General features: G+C 37.6%; 1 protein-coding gene across 3 annotated transcripts in view; it reads left to right on the plus strand.

Moving 5' to 3' along the window:
• Window positions 1-13,956, plus strand: part of MET (MET proto-oncogene, receptor tyrosine kinase) — a 111,797-nt gene that overhangs the window by 3,316 nt on the left and 94,525 nt on the right. Inside the window, exon 1 of one of the 3 annotated variants that reach the window (XM_078440234.2) lies at window positions 6,477-6,556. The exons of the other annotated variants lie outside the window; for them this stretch is intronic. Within the exon in view, the coding sequence (XP_078296360.2) occupies window positions 6,493-6,556 (64 nt within the window). The 5' untranslated portion in view covers window positions 6,477-6,492. Of the gene's footprint in view, window positions 1-6,476; window positions 6,557-13,956 lie in introns of those variants that run through there. 3 annotated transcript variants of the gene reach the window in all.

The raw sequence follows: 13,956 nt of genomic DNA on the forward strand, positions 1-13,956 counted from the left end.
TAAGTGATAAATGTAACATTTCTAATTTCTGGAGTTTTTCTCACCTTCTATTTTTCAAATGCTCTTTTTTGCTCTTTCTCTTTTTGTAGTAAAGATACCAGAAAAAGCCTTCATTCATATGTGTGGGGCGTTCTGCTCCTGTTATCAGATAAAGAGCTGTGAGTAATTTTGTAATCTGTCCTACTATCAGAAAGCCCATTCTCAGATATCTCTTCAGCTGTGTTTAACAGTTTAGTATATTCCCCTTGGGATTTGTTTCAATAAAAACATCCAGTAAAATCTTACTACAGATCCTTTGCTTTTCGGAGGACAAAATGAAGAAAGTGTTTTTATAAGCTGTAAAATGTAATTGAGAGAAAAATCACACGTGTGGCATTTGTAGCAGGAGGTGTGAGAACAGTGGGGGAAAAAAACCCAGCTCACTGACTAATTGCATATCCAGGTATACATATTTCTTCTATGATTGTGTAAATTTGCACAAGTATATTTATGCAGGTTACTTATGTAGTTTTTAATTTCTGTAATAAATTATGTAGCTATAGGGAACCATAGAATTCATATTAAGGGCCTGTAGGGGCACCTCACTGGCTCAGTCGATAGAGCATGTGACTCTTGATTTGAGGGTTGTGAGTTCATACCCCACGTTGGGTATAGAAAGCCAGGTTCCTATACTCTAAGAATGTGATTGAGGACTTAGACATTCAGGATAATTTACTGAGCGCCTACCAGGCATAATTCAAGACTCTGGCATAGCAGTAGAGAATAAAACAGACTAAGATCTCTAACAGTATAATACTCTGTTCTATATTGAGGAAGGCAAACAATAAATAAAATACATAAATAAAAATGTGGTGTTTGTGATGTGGTGATAAGAGCTGCAAGGAAGTGGAGTGGGGGCTGTCAAGCATAAGGGGATGGAGTGGTAATTGAAAAATTCAGTAGTAGAGTTAGAGAAGGCTTCACTTTGAAGATGACCTTTGAACTAGAACCTGAAGGAGATAAGAGAATGAGCCATGTGAAAATCTGGAGCATGGCTTCTGCTTTGCACTTCTTGGGAACGCTATTTTCATTTTGTTGTCTCTGGAATTGTGCAGTGCATAGCCCGCACAGCTATACTTGGAGTCCCTCATTTTTTATGGGAAGTACTTGGACAGGGCCTGCCATAGTTCATTGCAGTCTCAAAGGGGACGGTGAAGGAGTGGCCCACATCCCTTGGTTTATGGTGTATGGAAGAAGCAAACCCATGGTATTTTCCTGCATTCAGTTGGTCCCATGTCCATGTGCCATCCTTGATCAAGGTTCTTGCTCCATTCAGAAAATTTTCCTTCTTATTTTCTACACTTTAAGCCTGGCCCAAAAGGATTTGTTGAGAGTAATACCCACAGCCTTTGTCTCAGATCCCTTCCATAGTAAATATTTGGAGACAGCAAAGGAGACAGTTGCTCATGGTATGCAGCCTCTGTTTGCTGAACACTTTTTTCTTGTCTCTCTCCTTTCTTTTCCTTTCCAATGTTAAACCACTGTGTTGGATTTTCTTCCTCTTTTCTTCCTGCCCCTTTAAGCCCTGTCTATATCCTGTATCAAGATTTGCAAACAGGAAAAAAAAAAAAAAAAAAAAAAAAAAAGGGAGGGGACCTGTCTGGCTTAGTCAGTGGAGCATGCAACTCAATCTTGGGGTTGTGAGTTTAAACCCCATGTGGGACATAGAGATTATTAAAATAAAAAAATTAAAAAATTAAAAAAAGATTTGCAAACAGGTAACCTAAATGAATGAAACTAACCATTTCACTGGGGATGACAACGTGCTTAGAAAAAGCCGCACCTAAAAGGAGGCAGCCAGCATTTGGCATCATCAGAGTTGCTGTGGATCCCAGTATGTGTCATGGGCCCATGTGGTGGTGTCTTTCAAATTTTCAAGAGAAACTAGAAACCTTGCAACTTTAAAGTGTTGACTCAGCATCTTTAAAACACTGTGCAGGATACAGAGACAAAAAGTCTGTGTGCCAGATTTGGCCTCTGGTGGTTCTGTTTACAATCCTTAGCCATGACTATACCTGCCAAGTGGTCCACTGTATCACCTTCAGGTGTTATATTCAGCAGCATGCATGGCCGAAGAGTCCCAGAGCCACTTGTGCCAAGTATTTTATCTTCTAGAGTTCTCAGATTTCTCCTCCCTCTGGAAAATTAGTTTAGCAATTTAAAAAAAAAAAAAAAAGGATAAGGGCACCTGGGTGGCTCAGTCAGTTGAGCATCCGACTTCGGCTCAGGTCATGATCTTGCAATTTGTGAGTTCAGGCCCTGCGTCAGGCTCTGTGCTGACAGCTCAGAGCCTGGAGCCTGTTTCGGAATCTGTGTCTCTCTGTCTCTCTGCCATTCCCCTGCTCACACTCTGTCTCTCTCTCTTTCAAAAATAAACATTAAAAATTTTTTTAAATAAAAAAAGATATAATTTATCACCTATTGGCACATACTTATTTTTGTAAACTCATTAACCAGTATGCTTTCTATCAAGCTATGTATATTTGTAAACTAAAGGGCACTCTACTTTTTTCATTCTTAAAGTGAAACAATCTTTTTCTGAAACCTCAGTTCATCGTAACTGTATGTATAGATTCCATTTCCAAGTTCTCATTCAGGATAAACTCCTTCTTTGGAATACTGGTGCTTTTGCTTTGTTTTGTTTTTTTATATCTGCCTGAACTTCACTAGTTGTTATTTCTCTACCATTGAAATTCAAAATGTGTACTGCATTAGTTTCGAGTGCCCTTTAAAAGCCATCAGATCACTATTGCAATCTATTTTTCCAAAGGAATGAAAGCTCACAGGTTGTCCACTAACTTGTTTCCTTTAATCCTAAAATCTCAGTGAAATGCCCAGGCTAGTGGCCTTCAGGAAGGCCATTGTGTTAGAACGGAAGATTATGTACTGTATTTCTTCCTACTATTTTAAATGCAAATATAATAATATATCAAGAAACAGTGCACATATTAATATCAGTGGCTTTTTCCTGTTTTGAAGTGATCCTATATTCCCTGATAGTTGGATCTAAAATCCCAGTCCAATTTTGAAGTTGCACCTAAGAAAACAGAATTGACTTGGAGGAACTGGAAAGTACTGCAATTGTTTCATAAGACCATGGGTTGTTTGTGATTTTTAACATTTTATTGAAAATACCGAAAAGCATTCAGAGCTGGAGACCTTTGAAATATAGTTGACCCTTGAACAACACAGGGGTTAGGGGCACTGACCCCCTGCACAGTCAAAAATCTGTGTATCTTTTGACTCCCCCAGAACTTAACTACTAATAGCCTACTGTTGACTGGAAGCCTTACCAATAACAGTTGGTTAACACATTATGTTACATGTACTATATACTGTATTCTTAAAAATAAAGTGAAAAAATGTTATTAAGAAAATGTTATTAAGAAAATGGTAAGGAAGAGGAAATACGTTTACAGTACTGTGTTGTATAAGTGGACCCATGCATTCCCAACTCATGTTATTGGAGGGTCAACTGTAATGTAGTTTTCACAAGGCAGAGAGAGAGGTAGAGTAAATTTGTTTAACAGAAGGCAGGTTGTCTCCTTTGAAGTCTAATCATGTGAGAAAGGAAAATCCAGCCAAGTTTGGGGTCCACAAGACAATTCAAACTATCTTTAAAAATAAGTTTTGCCTTTTCTTGAGACCACTGTGTGTTTAGACCAACATTTTAGCTCTTAAAATTTAAACCTAGGAGTCTTTTAAAGGAAATTTAATCCATGTGTTTTTGATTCACTAAATCCTAAATCATTACCCATAAACTGTATGTCTCTCCAAGCTCTTTGATGTCTAAGAAATCTTTGAAGCCATGTAAGGCCTTTTTTTGTTCCAGAAGAATAGGAAGTTGGTTTTTGCTAAGGGTCAGTAAACAGCATCTTCAAATATCTGAATTAGGTCTAAAATCTCATAACCGTAACAGAATGAATATTTGAACGAGTGCTAATACAGTTTTCTGATGCAATGTGAAAAATGTAAGTACTTTTAAAGACCCAGTAGTATTCAGTTGTAATCCTTACTAACCCCAAGGAAAATATTTTGCCAGCACTCCTCTTTCTATTGTAAAAAAAAAAGTAAGGTCCAAATATTTATTATTTTATCCTAACACACAGTAGGTACTCAGTAACACTTTTGTTGAATGTTAACTGAATGATGTTTTCTTCTGCTTAGAACCTTCCAGCTAATGTCAATCTTTCTATTCAGTATCAGTATCCATCTGTCATGTCTCAGAATAAATCTATTCTGAGTCAGTGACCTGGTTCGACAAATTTTTAAAATAAGCCATCAAACTAAATATATGACATTTATTGAAATTCATTCTGTACCATGAAGCAACTGCCTTGCAAAGAGTGCTGAAAATAGGAAGGCATTTCTAGGCTAATTAGATTAAATATTCAGTTGTTACCATATGCTTTCTGAAAATTGATTTTTTTCCCCCTTTTACTGTTCCTGCCATTCTTCCTCCCACCTTGACATGCTTACTGACTGAAAACTATGCATAGAAAAGGGCAGGTCATTTGTATCTATAAGCAAGTTCAAACAGGTTTAGAAAATGTAATGCTATAATCCTAAGTTGCCATAATGTAGAAGGGAGAGTTTTTCAACAATAATGAGGGTGTTAGGTTTTGCTCCAGATTATATAGACACATATTTAAACTCTATTGTGTGGAGAAAAACACCTCTTACTGTACTTAGACTTCCTGTTTTTGAGTGTATATTTTCTAGTAACTAGACTTCCCATATGGACTCAGCACAAATATGTAGCTTTACGTGAAGTTGAAATGCACATGATTAGAGTACTGATGGCTGTGGAGACAGCAAGTCCTTCTCTCTAAAAGAAAGAAAGTAGTATTTAGAAGAAGGCAGAGTACTGAAACATGGGCACTGAGATCTTTCTTGATACCATGTTGTGAATTTCTAACTACTCCTCACATTTTGTCCTCAGAAAACATTGGGGTGACAGAATTTGGTGATTTCTTGTATCTTGGTGGAGAGAAAAAGGAAAATTGTGCTATTATGGTCTTTACATAGAGGTTCTTTTAGGTGAACCTGAAGGTTTACTGAATGCATATTCATTCCATCATTAAACTTGTTTTGAAACTTAATTATGGATAGTACTATATAAGGAGTAATTTATTTATATGGCTTATATGGTCATATATATAGAAAGAGACATGCTTAATTTCTATTTCAATGGTTGATCAAACCATTAGTAATAATCGTATATCAATATGTGCATGTTCATTTTTAGATGCTCTTTAAAACTCTACAAGTTCTCATAATTTGATAAGCCTTTATATTTGTATACTTGGAAAACTGTAGTTCAAGTTAAGAAGGTTTTTGTGATAACTCTCATGCAACAGATAGAGAAAAGAAATAATGAAGGAGAAGACCTGGAAGTTTATTGTTTTTGTTTTGTTTTGTTTTGTTTTGTTTTTTGAGAGAGATAGAGACAGCACCAGTGGGGGAGGAGCAGAGAGAGAGGGAAAGAATCCCAAGCAGGCTCAGCACTGTCAGCATGGAGCCCAATGCAGGGCTCCAACTCATGAACCCATGAGATCATGACCTGAGCTGAAACCAAGGGTCAGATGTTTAACCCACTGAGCCACCCAGGTGCCCCAAAACCTGGAAGTTTTAATGGGTGTTGGATCAGTGAGGTTACAAGAGGCGAGAGATGGGTGGATACACTGCTGGGTCACGGGCTTGGGTGCAGTGCTGGTTGTGAGGAGAGTGTCGCATTAGGAATCAGGCTGCTGCCTTCTGAATAGGAAAAAGGCTGGGCACAACTGAGTGGGGAATCCAGGAATACTCACAGTAAAATGGTAGGACATGTGATAGGTAAGCAAAGTCTGAACTTCCTCTGTCACATGTGGTTTGATTCTAGGAGAAGTGAGGCTATCATTTGCCCAGTCCTAGATCAGAACTCTTAGTCTGTTCTACCCTCAGATACCAATAAGAATAGCAAGGATACGTAGCAGGAAGTAGAAGGAACTTTTATTCTGAGTGTTGGAGACATGCTCTAAGCATTCTATTAGCTACTTGCAGACACTACAAATGAAATTCTGTATTCTCAGAAGAATTCATAGTTTTAAAACCAAACTGACAAGTATTTTACATGATGTTCATGACCAGAATTTTCTAGCATATCAGCTCATTATAATGCATCAGTTACTCTTGGGATCAAAGCTTATGGCCTTCGAAATTATATCCATAACTATTCTCCCTTGGAATACCATCTGCTGTGGATATATATTAGCTTTACTTTCAGATATTATCTTGAGGCCATTTCTTTGGGCTTTGATTACACAGAGTTCATGCTGGAGTGTATGTAATAATTACATTTGTTATGTTCTAAACACGAACTCAGACAGTGGTCTAAAGATTTGAGGAAAGCTCCTACCAAGGTCTGCCTTCACTTTTTGTCTTTTTCCTCCTCTGAGAGACTGAAGTGAGTAGATGTCACCTTACTCTGGTCTCATATTCAGACAGAACCCCTTCAGCTGCTGCTACACTGTCCAAGGTGAGTTCATGGACTGACCATTGTCTAGTTAAGATAGAGACACCAGACAAATAGAATCGTTTAGGGCCTACATGAATCTTTGGGCTTAAAATATTATTACCCTAGCTGTTTTTTTTTTTTTTTAAGTGCTATTGAATTATATAAAGAAGCACCCAAAGTAAAGCTTGTTGACAGAAAAAGTGTCTTCCTAAAAGAAATAAATACACATTTTGGACTTTTCAGAAATTCACTTTCTGTCATGTCAAAATTAAGATACTTCTAAACTGTATTTCAGTTTTACTAACACATACTTGGATTGTTCATTGAAATCTATATGTCAGAATTCAATTGTTTTAAACACTCTTCTGCTCTTCAAAAAGCTTACAAAAAAGATTGTTCTTTAAATCACCAGAAGAGTGCAGATAAAACCCCAGTTTCACTAACGACAATGAAATGTGACAGCCCTTGAGTCTATGTCATAAGTTGATTAATTACTTTCCAAATGTTATTAAAGATTCTGAATGAGTAACTAGAGTGGTATTTAAGATCAAGCCTCCCTCACAATTCCTAAATGGGTTTTAATTTTCACAGTTAGGTGATCATTATATCTGATTCATTTCTTTAACATCTTCAGATTGTTGGTTTTATTGAAAAGAGAGCAGAGTATCTGTTTCAGTGTGTTTTCTTTTCTCTGAAATTATTCCTTGTAGATTTTAATAAAACTGGTTTTGAAATAAAAATAATCAAATGCTAGCATTGCCCTTTAATAAAGGCCCATATATCTGATGAGTTATATAAACATTACAAGAATTCACTACCAACGTCATGATTATGGAACCATTTAATTCCCAAATCTATCTTGCTGACTGCTTGGACACTCAACTGAAATCAGCATTGTGCATTAGGATTAGTATCACCTCAAGAGAACTTTTGTTTTGGTCATTGCCCATTTTCCCCCATTCCCACAATGATTCCAAACTTTCTTTCTTTTGCTTCCTTTACTCTCAGTGTAATATCTCCCTTTATGGTTTAGAGAGTAAACAGAAGCCCAGATGGTTTCCATATACCCGTTATTACCTCCCTGCTTCTGTCTCAAATGATAAAATGGTCTTTTCACCCTGTGGTCTTGATTCTATTCTTCTCCCACGTCTTTGAGCACCTTGCTTCATCTGTCCCACCCTCCCTGCCCACCCCTACCATCTTTTAAAATCTCCCTCACTGTTTTCATTCAGCTCTTACTCAACTTGCTGGTGCTTCTAGAAAAAAAAAAAAAAATCCAGACATTCTGATAGGATTTTTACTATACATTTACCTTAAGTATTTATCTTAAGTATTCACTTCTATTTCTGCCTTATCCTTTAAATAAAAAATTCTTGAAAATAATTTCTAACTCATTGTCTCTATTCTCATTCATTAATTCATTCCACTCAAGCAGTCTGTTCCCATCTACCAAGAAGATGTCTTCACTCTAATAACCAGCAACTTCCTCATAGTGAAATCTGATGGACACTTGTTTTTATCCCAGTTGACCCCCCTGTGAGATTTGACACCATACATATTGCTCCTCCTTTTTGAAATTTCTAGCTTCTGAAATACCACTCAAACTTTTCTTTTTAGAGTTTAGATTTCAACTTTATATCTAAAGCTTGAATTCCTTCTTTCTGCATACTGAACATGCCCATACGTGATCTTACTTACCTCCATTACTTCAAATACACTGATGGACCAATGATTCACAATTGTCATGTCTGACTCTCTCTGCTCTAGACCACCATGCCCATTTATTAGCTACCTTATAGACACTTGCACTTGAATGACCAACAGATACCTCAGAGTTATTAACTGAACTATTTTTTTGCCCCATAACTTTTCTCTGCCTGTTTATCTTACCTTTGCTTTTGACACCAAGATAGATATTTTTTAGTCATCCCTGACTTCTGATTCTTCCCCTATGATCAAAACCCATGTTAGATCATTGTCACATAAATTTTATCTCTTTAATATCTTTCTAATCTAGTCTTCTTTTTTTTCTGTTATATCCATACTGCCAGAGTCTTTGTACAGGGTCATTCTTTACTAATTCATTTCATTATCCATTCTTCAACAAATCCTTGCCAAGTGCTGTGTACTGCTAGGGGCTAAAAATGGAGTTTTTAGTCTAGTGGGAGTTACAAACAAGTAAATTACAACTCAACATAATAAAGTGTAACTAAGGATAAGGCAGGTTTGATATGTGAGCACATGGAACAGTTTCTACTCTTTCTAGAGGGTGAGAGAGGCAACAGAGAAGGCTTCCTGAAAGAAGTGTCACCTACAATGAGACTTGAAGAGAGAGTTAGTTAATCAGGTGAAGGTGAGGACAAAAGTGTTCCATAGAGAGGGATCCATATGTGCTGAGACCCAGAGTGGGAGAGCTCATGGCCTACTTCAGCAACTTGCAGAAGGGGAAAATAGCTAGAGCCTAGATTTCTAGGGGGACGATGGCAAAAGGCAAGGCTGGAGAGTTAAGCAGAAGCCAAATCATGAATGGTTTTTAACATGTGCTAAGGAGTTGAACTGCTTTCTTTTTTAAGTTATTTATTTTGAGAGAGTATACACACACACACACACACACACACACACACACACACATACACACACACGGGTAAGAGGGACAGAGGGAGAGGGAGAGGGAGAGAGAGAATCCCAAGCAGGCTCCACGCTGTTAGCACAGAGCCCTACATGGGGCTCAAACTCACAAACTGTAAGATCATGATCTAAGCCGAGAGCAAGAGTTTGACGCTTAACCAACTGAGCCACCCAGCGCCCCAGGAGTCGAACTGTTTTTTTTTTTTTTTTAATTGTTTATTTTTCTTAATGTTTATTTTTCAGAGGGGTGGGGGAGGAGTAGAGAGAGAGAGGGAGACACAGAATCCAAAGAGGGCTTCAGGCTCTGAGCTGTCAGCACAGAGCCCGACATAGGGCTCGAACCCACAGACTGTGAGATCATGACCTGAGCCAAAGTCGGATGCTAAACCAGCTGAGCCACCCAGCCGCCACAAGTTGAACTGTTTTTAAACAGCAAAGTGACATAATCAGATTGTCGTTTTAGAAAGATATCTCTGGTACATTGGGTAATGGATGATCAGGGGCAAGAATAGAACAGGAATACCAGGTAGGAAGCTGTTGTAATCCAGGCAAGAAGTGATACCACCTTAAACTGTGAGTGGAAGCAGATGAACATGTTTAAAACACCTATGGGAGTCAAGGGTGATGTTCTGGAAAAGTGGGAATGTTAGGCATTGAGATAGGATTTGAAGTGGTAAAATAAGTTTTCATGGGAAGAACATCTGACTGTTTCTTCTTAGTCTGCTTTTCTCATTCACCTTCTTCTCCTCAGCCTCCTGGTTTGGTGTGCCTCAGCACACAGGCTTCCTCTGCATTCTCTACACTCCTTTCCTTGGTGGTCTCATTCAGTCTCATGGCTTTTCATACCACCATCGTTACACAGACAATTTCCCAATTTAAATCTCTAGTACAGACCTTTCTTCCCTAAAAAGTATCTCAAACATGAACAGAACTAAACTGCCTGATTGTCATACATTTCTGCCAGGCTTGGTCCACCCACCAGCTTCTTTCTCCATGTCAGTAAGTGGCAAAATCATTGTCCCTGTTACAAAAACCAAAATATTTGGAGTATTCATGATTCCTTTTTTCTTGCACACTTTATCTCCAACTCCTTTACCAAATCTTCATAGCTCTGTCTTCAAAATATAACCAGAATTCAGCTACCTCTCATCACTCACTCCTTCCTCTCTTGCCCAAGCTACTGCCATCACTCACCCGGACTACTACAACAGTCTCCCAACTGATTTCATTTCTCCATTTTTGCCCTATCCCATCCCCCTGCCACCACCAGTCTTCTTACACACACACACAGTCAAGGTGATTCCATTCAAATATATTTACTGCCTTGCTCAACACCCACATTCACTCCAGTAAAAGACCCAGTCTCACAGTGGCCTACAAGGCCCTGTATGGTCTGATTCTTTGTCCACTCTGATCTCATTTCCCCATCACCAGAGTCCAGTGTTATTAACAAATAAGACACATCAGGCATGCTTTCAGTTTGGTCCCTCTTGCCTCTGCAAGAAAAAAAGAAATCTCTTCACATCTCAGATTGGCTAATTCCTGTCCTTCAACTCTTTCCTTAAAAGCTACCTCCTCAATTTTTCAAAGCCACAAACCTTTCCCACCACCTTCCTTCTCTCTCTCTCTCTCTCTCTCTCTCTCTCTCTCTCTCTCTCTGTCTTTCCAGAAGCGCTCAACACTCCTCACGTTGTAACACACTACATGTATAATTTGTTTTCTGTATCTAACTGCTAGAAAGTAAGTTTCATAAAAGCAGAATTGTTTATTTTGTTTACTGATGTACCCCCACCCCACCCTAAGTACCTCACACATATTAAGGCCTTAATTAATATTTGTCAGATTTAAATAGCTTAAATCTGTCTTAAATAGCTGTTGGACATAACAAAACTCATGCTTGAGAGATGGATTTATGGACTCTCTGGAGATAAAGAGATGAAGATACAGATCAGGGAATCTTCACTGTTGTCAGTCTTTATCTTCAATTGCCTGGACAGATGCAGTGACCTTCTGTTGTGTCTTCTGGCATCTAGCTTTTTTCCACTCCAATCCACCTCACCACATTGTCACCAAAATTGTCTAATATGTGTAATTACAAGTACTATGCTCATTTCCATCTCCTGCTTAAAACCTTCCAGTGACTCTTTACTACAGATAAACTACAGATCCCTCAACAGGATGTATAAGGCTTTCTATGATGTGGCCCTGGACTAATCTTTCAGTTTCGTCCATACCCAGCCCAGCCCACATAGTCTCTGTGCCAACTTCCTGAACAGCCCTGCACATTCTCCTCTAGGTGCCTGTGTGTGTGTGTCCTGCCTGTCCCCTGCCTCCACTGTGCCTAAGCAACTCCTAACCTGCAAGACCCAGCTCAAGTATTATCTCCATGCTAACATACTCCTTGGCTCTGCCTCTCGGCTACAATTAGCTGTTTGTCCCTCTGTGTTCCTTCAGCAATGTGCACCTGTCTTCATAGCACTTTATAGCACGGTGGGGTGGGAGGCTGGAACTGCCAGTCAGTGAGCAACACTGATATGGTTGAAATGTTTTTGGTTTGTTTTTTTGTTTTTTTGTTTTTTTTTTTTTGTCTTGTCCTCTCCTTTCTCTTTCTGTTTCTTTCTCCCTCAAACACACACACACAACTCCCCCTTACACACAAACACAAATGCCCTGGATTATTTTTCCTTGAATTGATCAGTTATATAAACACAATCCTGAGCACAGTTGTTTTTAAGTTGTCCTAATGTCCTCGCCTTTTGGTTTATTGATTTTTCAAGGACCCAAAGTATTTACTGAGTTTTAGAAATTGAATTTTGTACCTATGTACTTATTTTCTGTACTGTTCTGTTTTTTACAAGGATAGCTTTTGCTTGACATTCTCTATCCCTTTAAAAGTATTTTAAGATTTTTATAGAAAGTTTATTTGGCTCTTTTATTCTCTGATTACATATTGAACTCAATGTAGTGATATTTATATGCTTTTAATTTTTCTCCCAACACTGTTAATTGCATTATGTTCAGCCAAGGAATCCACATCTATATAAAATGTGATAGGTTTGGCTATTCCTTCCATTCATAGTATTTTTATGATTTCTAAAAGTTTTTTCTACTTTTCCTGAAAAAGACTATGTTATATACTGACAAAATTTATCTTGAAAAAGGTCCTTAGTTCATTCCCCTGGGAGAGAATCTACTTGCTAACTTTGATTTCCAAGGAAAGTACTCAGGTATGAGCAAAATAAAATTCAGACCTACCCGAAGAACTTAGTGAAATTAGTGTTACAGAGTAATGCCCACATCACATGGATTTGACTGTATATTTCCAGTTTAGGCACCCTCATGCCTCTCCCATTGTCTCCCTTTCCCTAGGTGCTGGTTCCTTTTTACATGACAGCCACCAGGACACAAATGGGATCCACTCACCACCACCATTTCTCACAACCATTTGATTTCTGCTTTAGGTAACACCACAGGAGGTTTCATCAGTTATATAGACCCAATTCTGAGCACAACTCCCCACACTTGGAATTCACCATGCCTTATGCTGGGGACATTTTCAAACACTGAGGAAGGGAAATATGTCTGATTCATTAATGAGTAATGTACCAGCTTCCTTTCTAACTGGTCTCCCTTTAGTGCTTCACATTCTGACTATTCAGTCAGGTTTATCGTATTCCAACCCTGTGCTTGAATACAACTGGAAAAAGTTGCTAAGCTTATTTTATTTTAACTTACATGCTTAGGAAGATGTTTCTCAAGTGAGATTTGTACTTTCTCATTATTCACTGTCCCCGGATTAATTGAAGAAAACCTGGTAGCACTTCTGCACAATCTAAACTATAAAATTACACCTATCCATTAGGCCAAAAATTATTTTTAAGTACTTTTATAGGATTTCAACCTTCTTAGCACTTTCTTAGCAGTGAAAGTTCAGTGTTCACATTTTCAAGGGTAATGAAACGTTCTTGTCTGACCTACAACTTATTAATGCGACAAAAGCCTTTCCAATCATTCAGAACTCTGACAATTCAATGTATTTTCTCAATAGGACTTTTTATAGTATGTACAATGTTAAAACAAATGTCCATTTATTCTTCTTTCCCAGAACTTGAATACTTTCAGCAATTCTTAAAAGGACAAAGATGTTTACTAACAGATTATGAATATATGAAGGATAATCTTGAGAATATAATGAAATTCTGTTCTTTTATCTGTATTCTTACCAGATCAGATTTGGACAATGGTCTCAGTCATATGTTACAACTAGAAAATGCACAGTTGGCTTTTTCTAATGCTATAATTCTATGATTTTCAACTTTAAAAATGTTTTTTGGAAGAAGAAAGGATGCAGTATTGGATAAGGATCTGAATAAAAGCACTATTTAGGTCTTTTTCAAAGAAATAACATTTGTGTAGTAATCAAGCCTCAATGTTTAGAGGAGCCCCTAAAACATTAATTAATTATAACATGTGAAAATTATTATTGCACCAAGTTTAGTCTAACTTGTTTTCTCCTATAGCCACCTATATGTGATTTTTAGTAAGCTTTTTTGTTATAAATTAAGTATACAAATCAATCTAAAGATACTTTCTTTGTTTTAGAAATTTTGTGTCAATGACAGATTGCCTTATATAGTATAACTTTTCTCCACAAGCACACAAATCTTTTCCTTGATTTTTAATTAAAAAAAAATTTTTTACTCCCTTTCACATAATTATATCTTCACATGATACTTAAAATCACCCGTTAGGAGCAGTTTACTGTGTAAAGTTTACTGTACAAATAAAGTTTA

The sequence above is a fragment of the Panthera onca genome, chromosome A2 (genome assembly GCF_046562875.1).
Source record: "Panthera onca isolate mPanOnc1 chromosome A2, mPanOnc1 haplotype 2, whole genome shotgun sequence".
NCBI lineage: Eukaryota > Metazoa > Chordata > Mammalia > Carnivora > Felidae > Panthera > Panthera onca.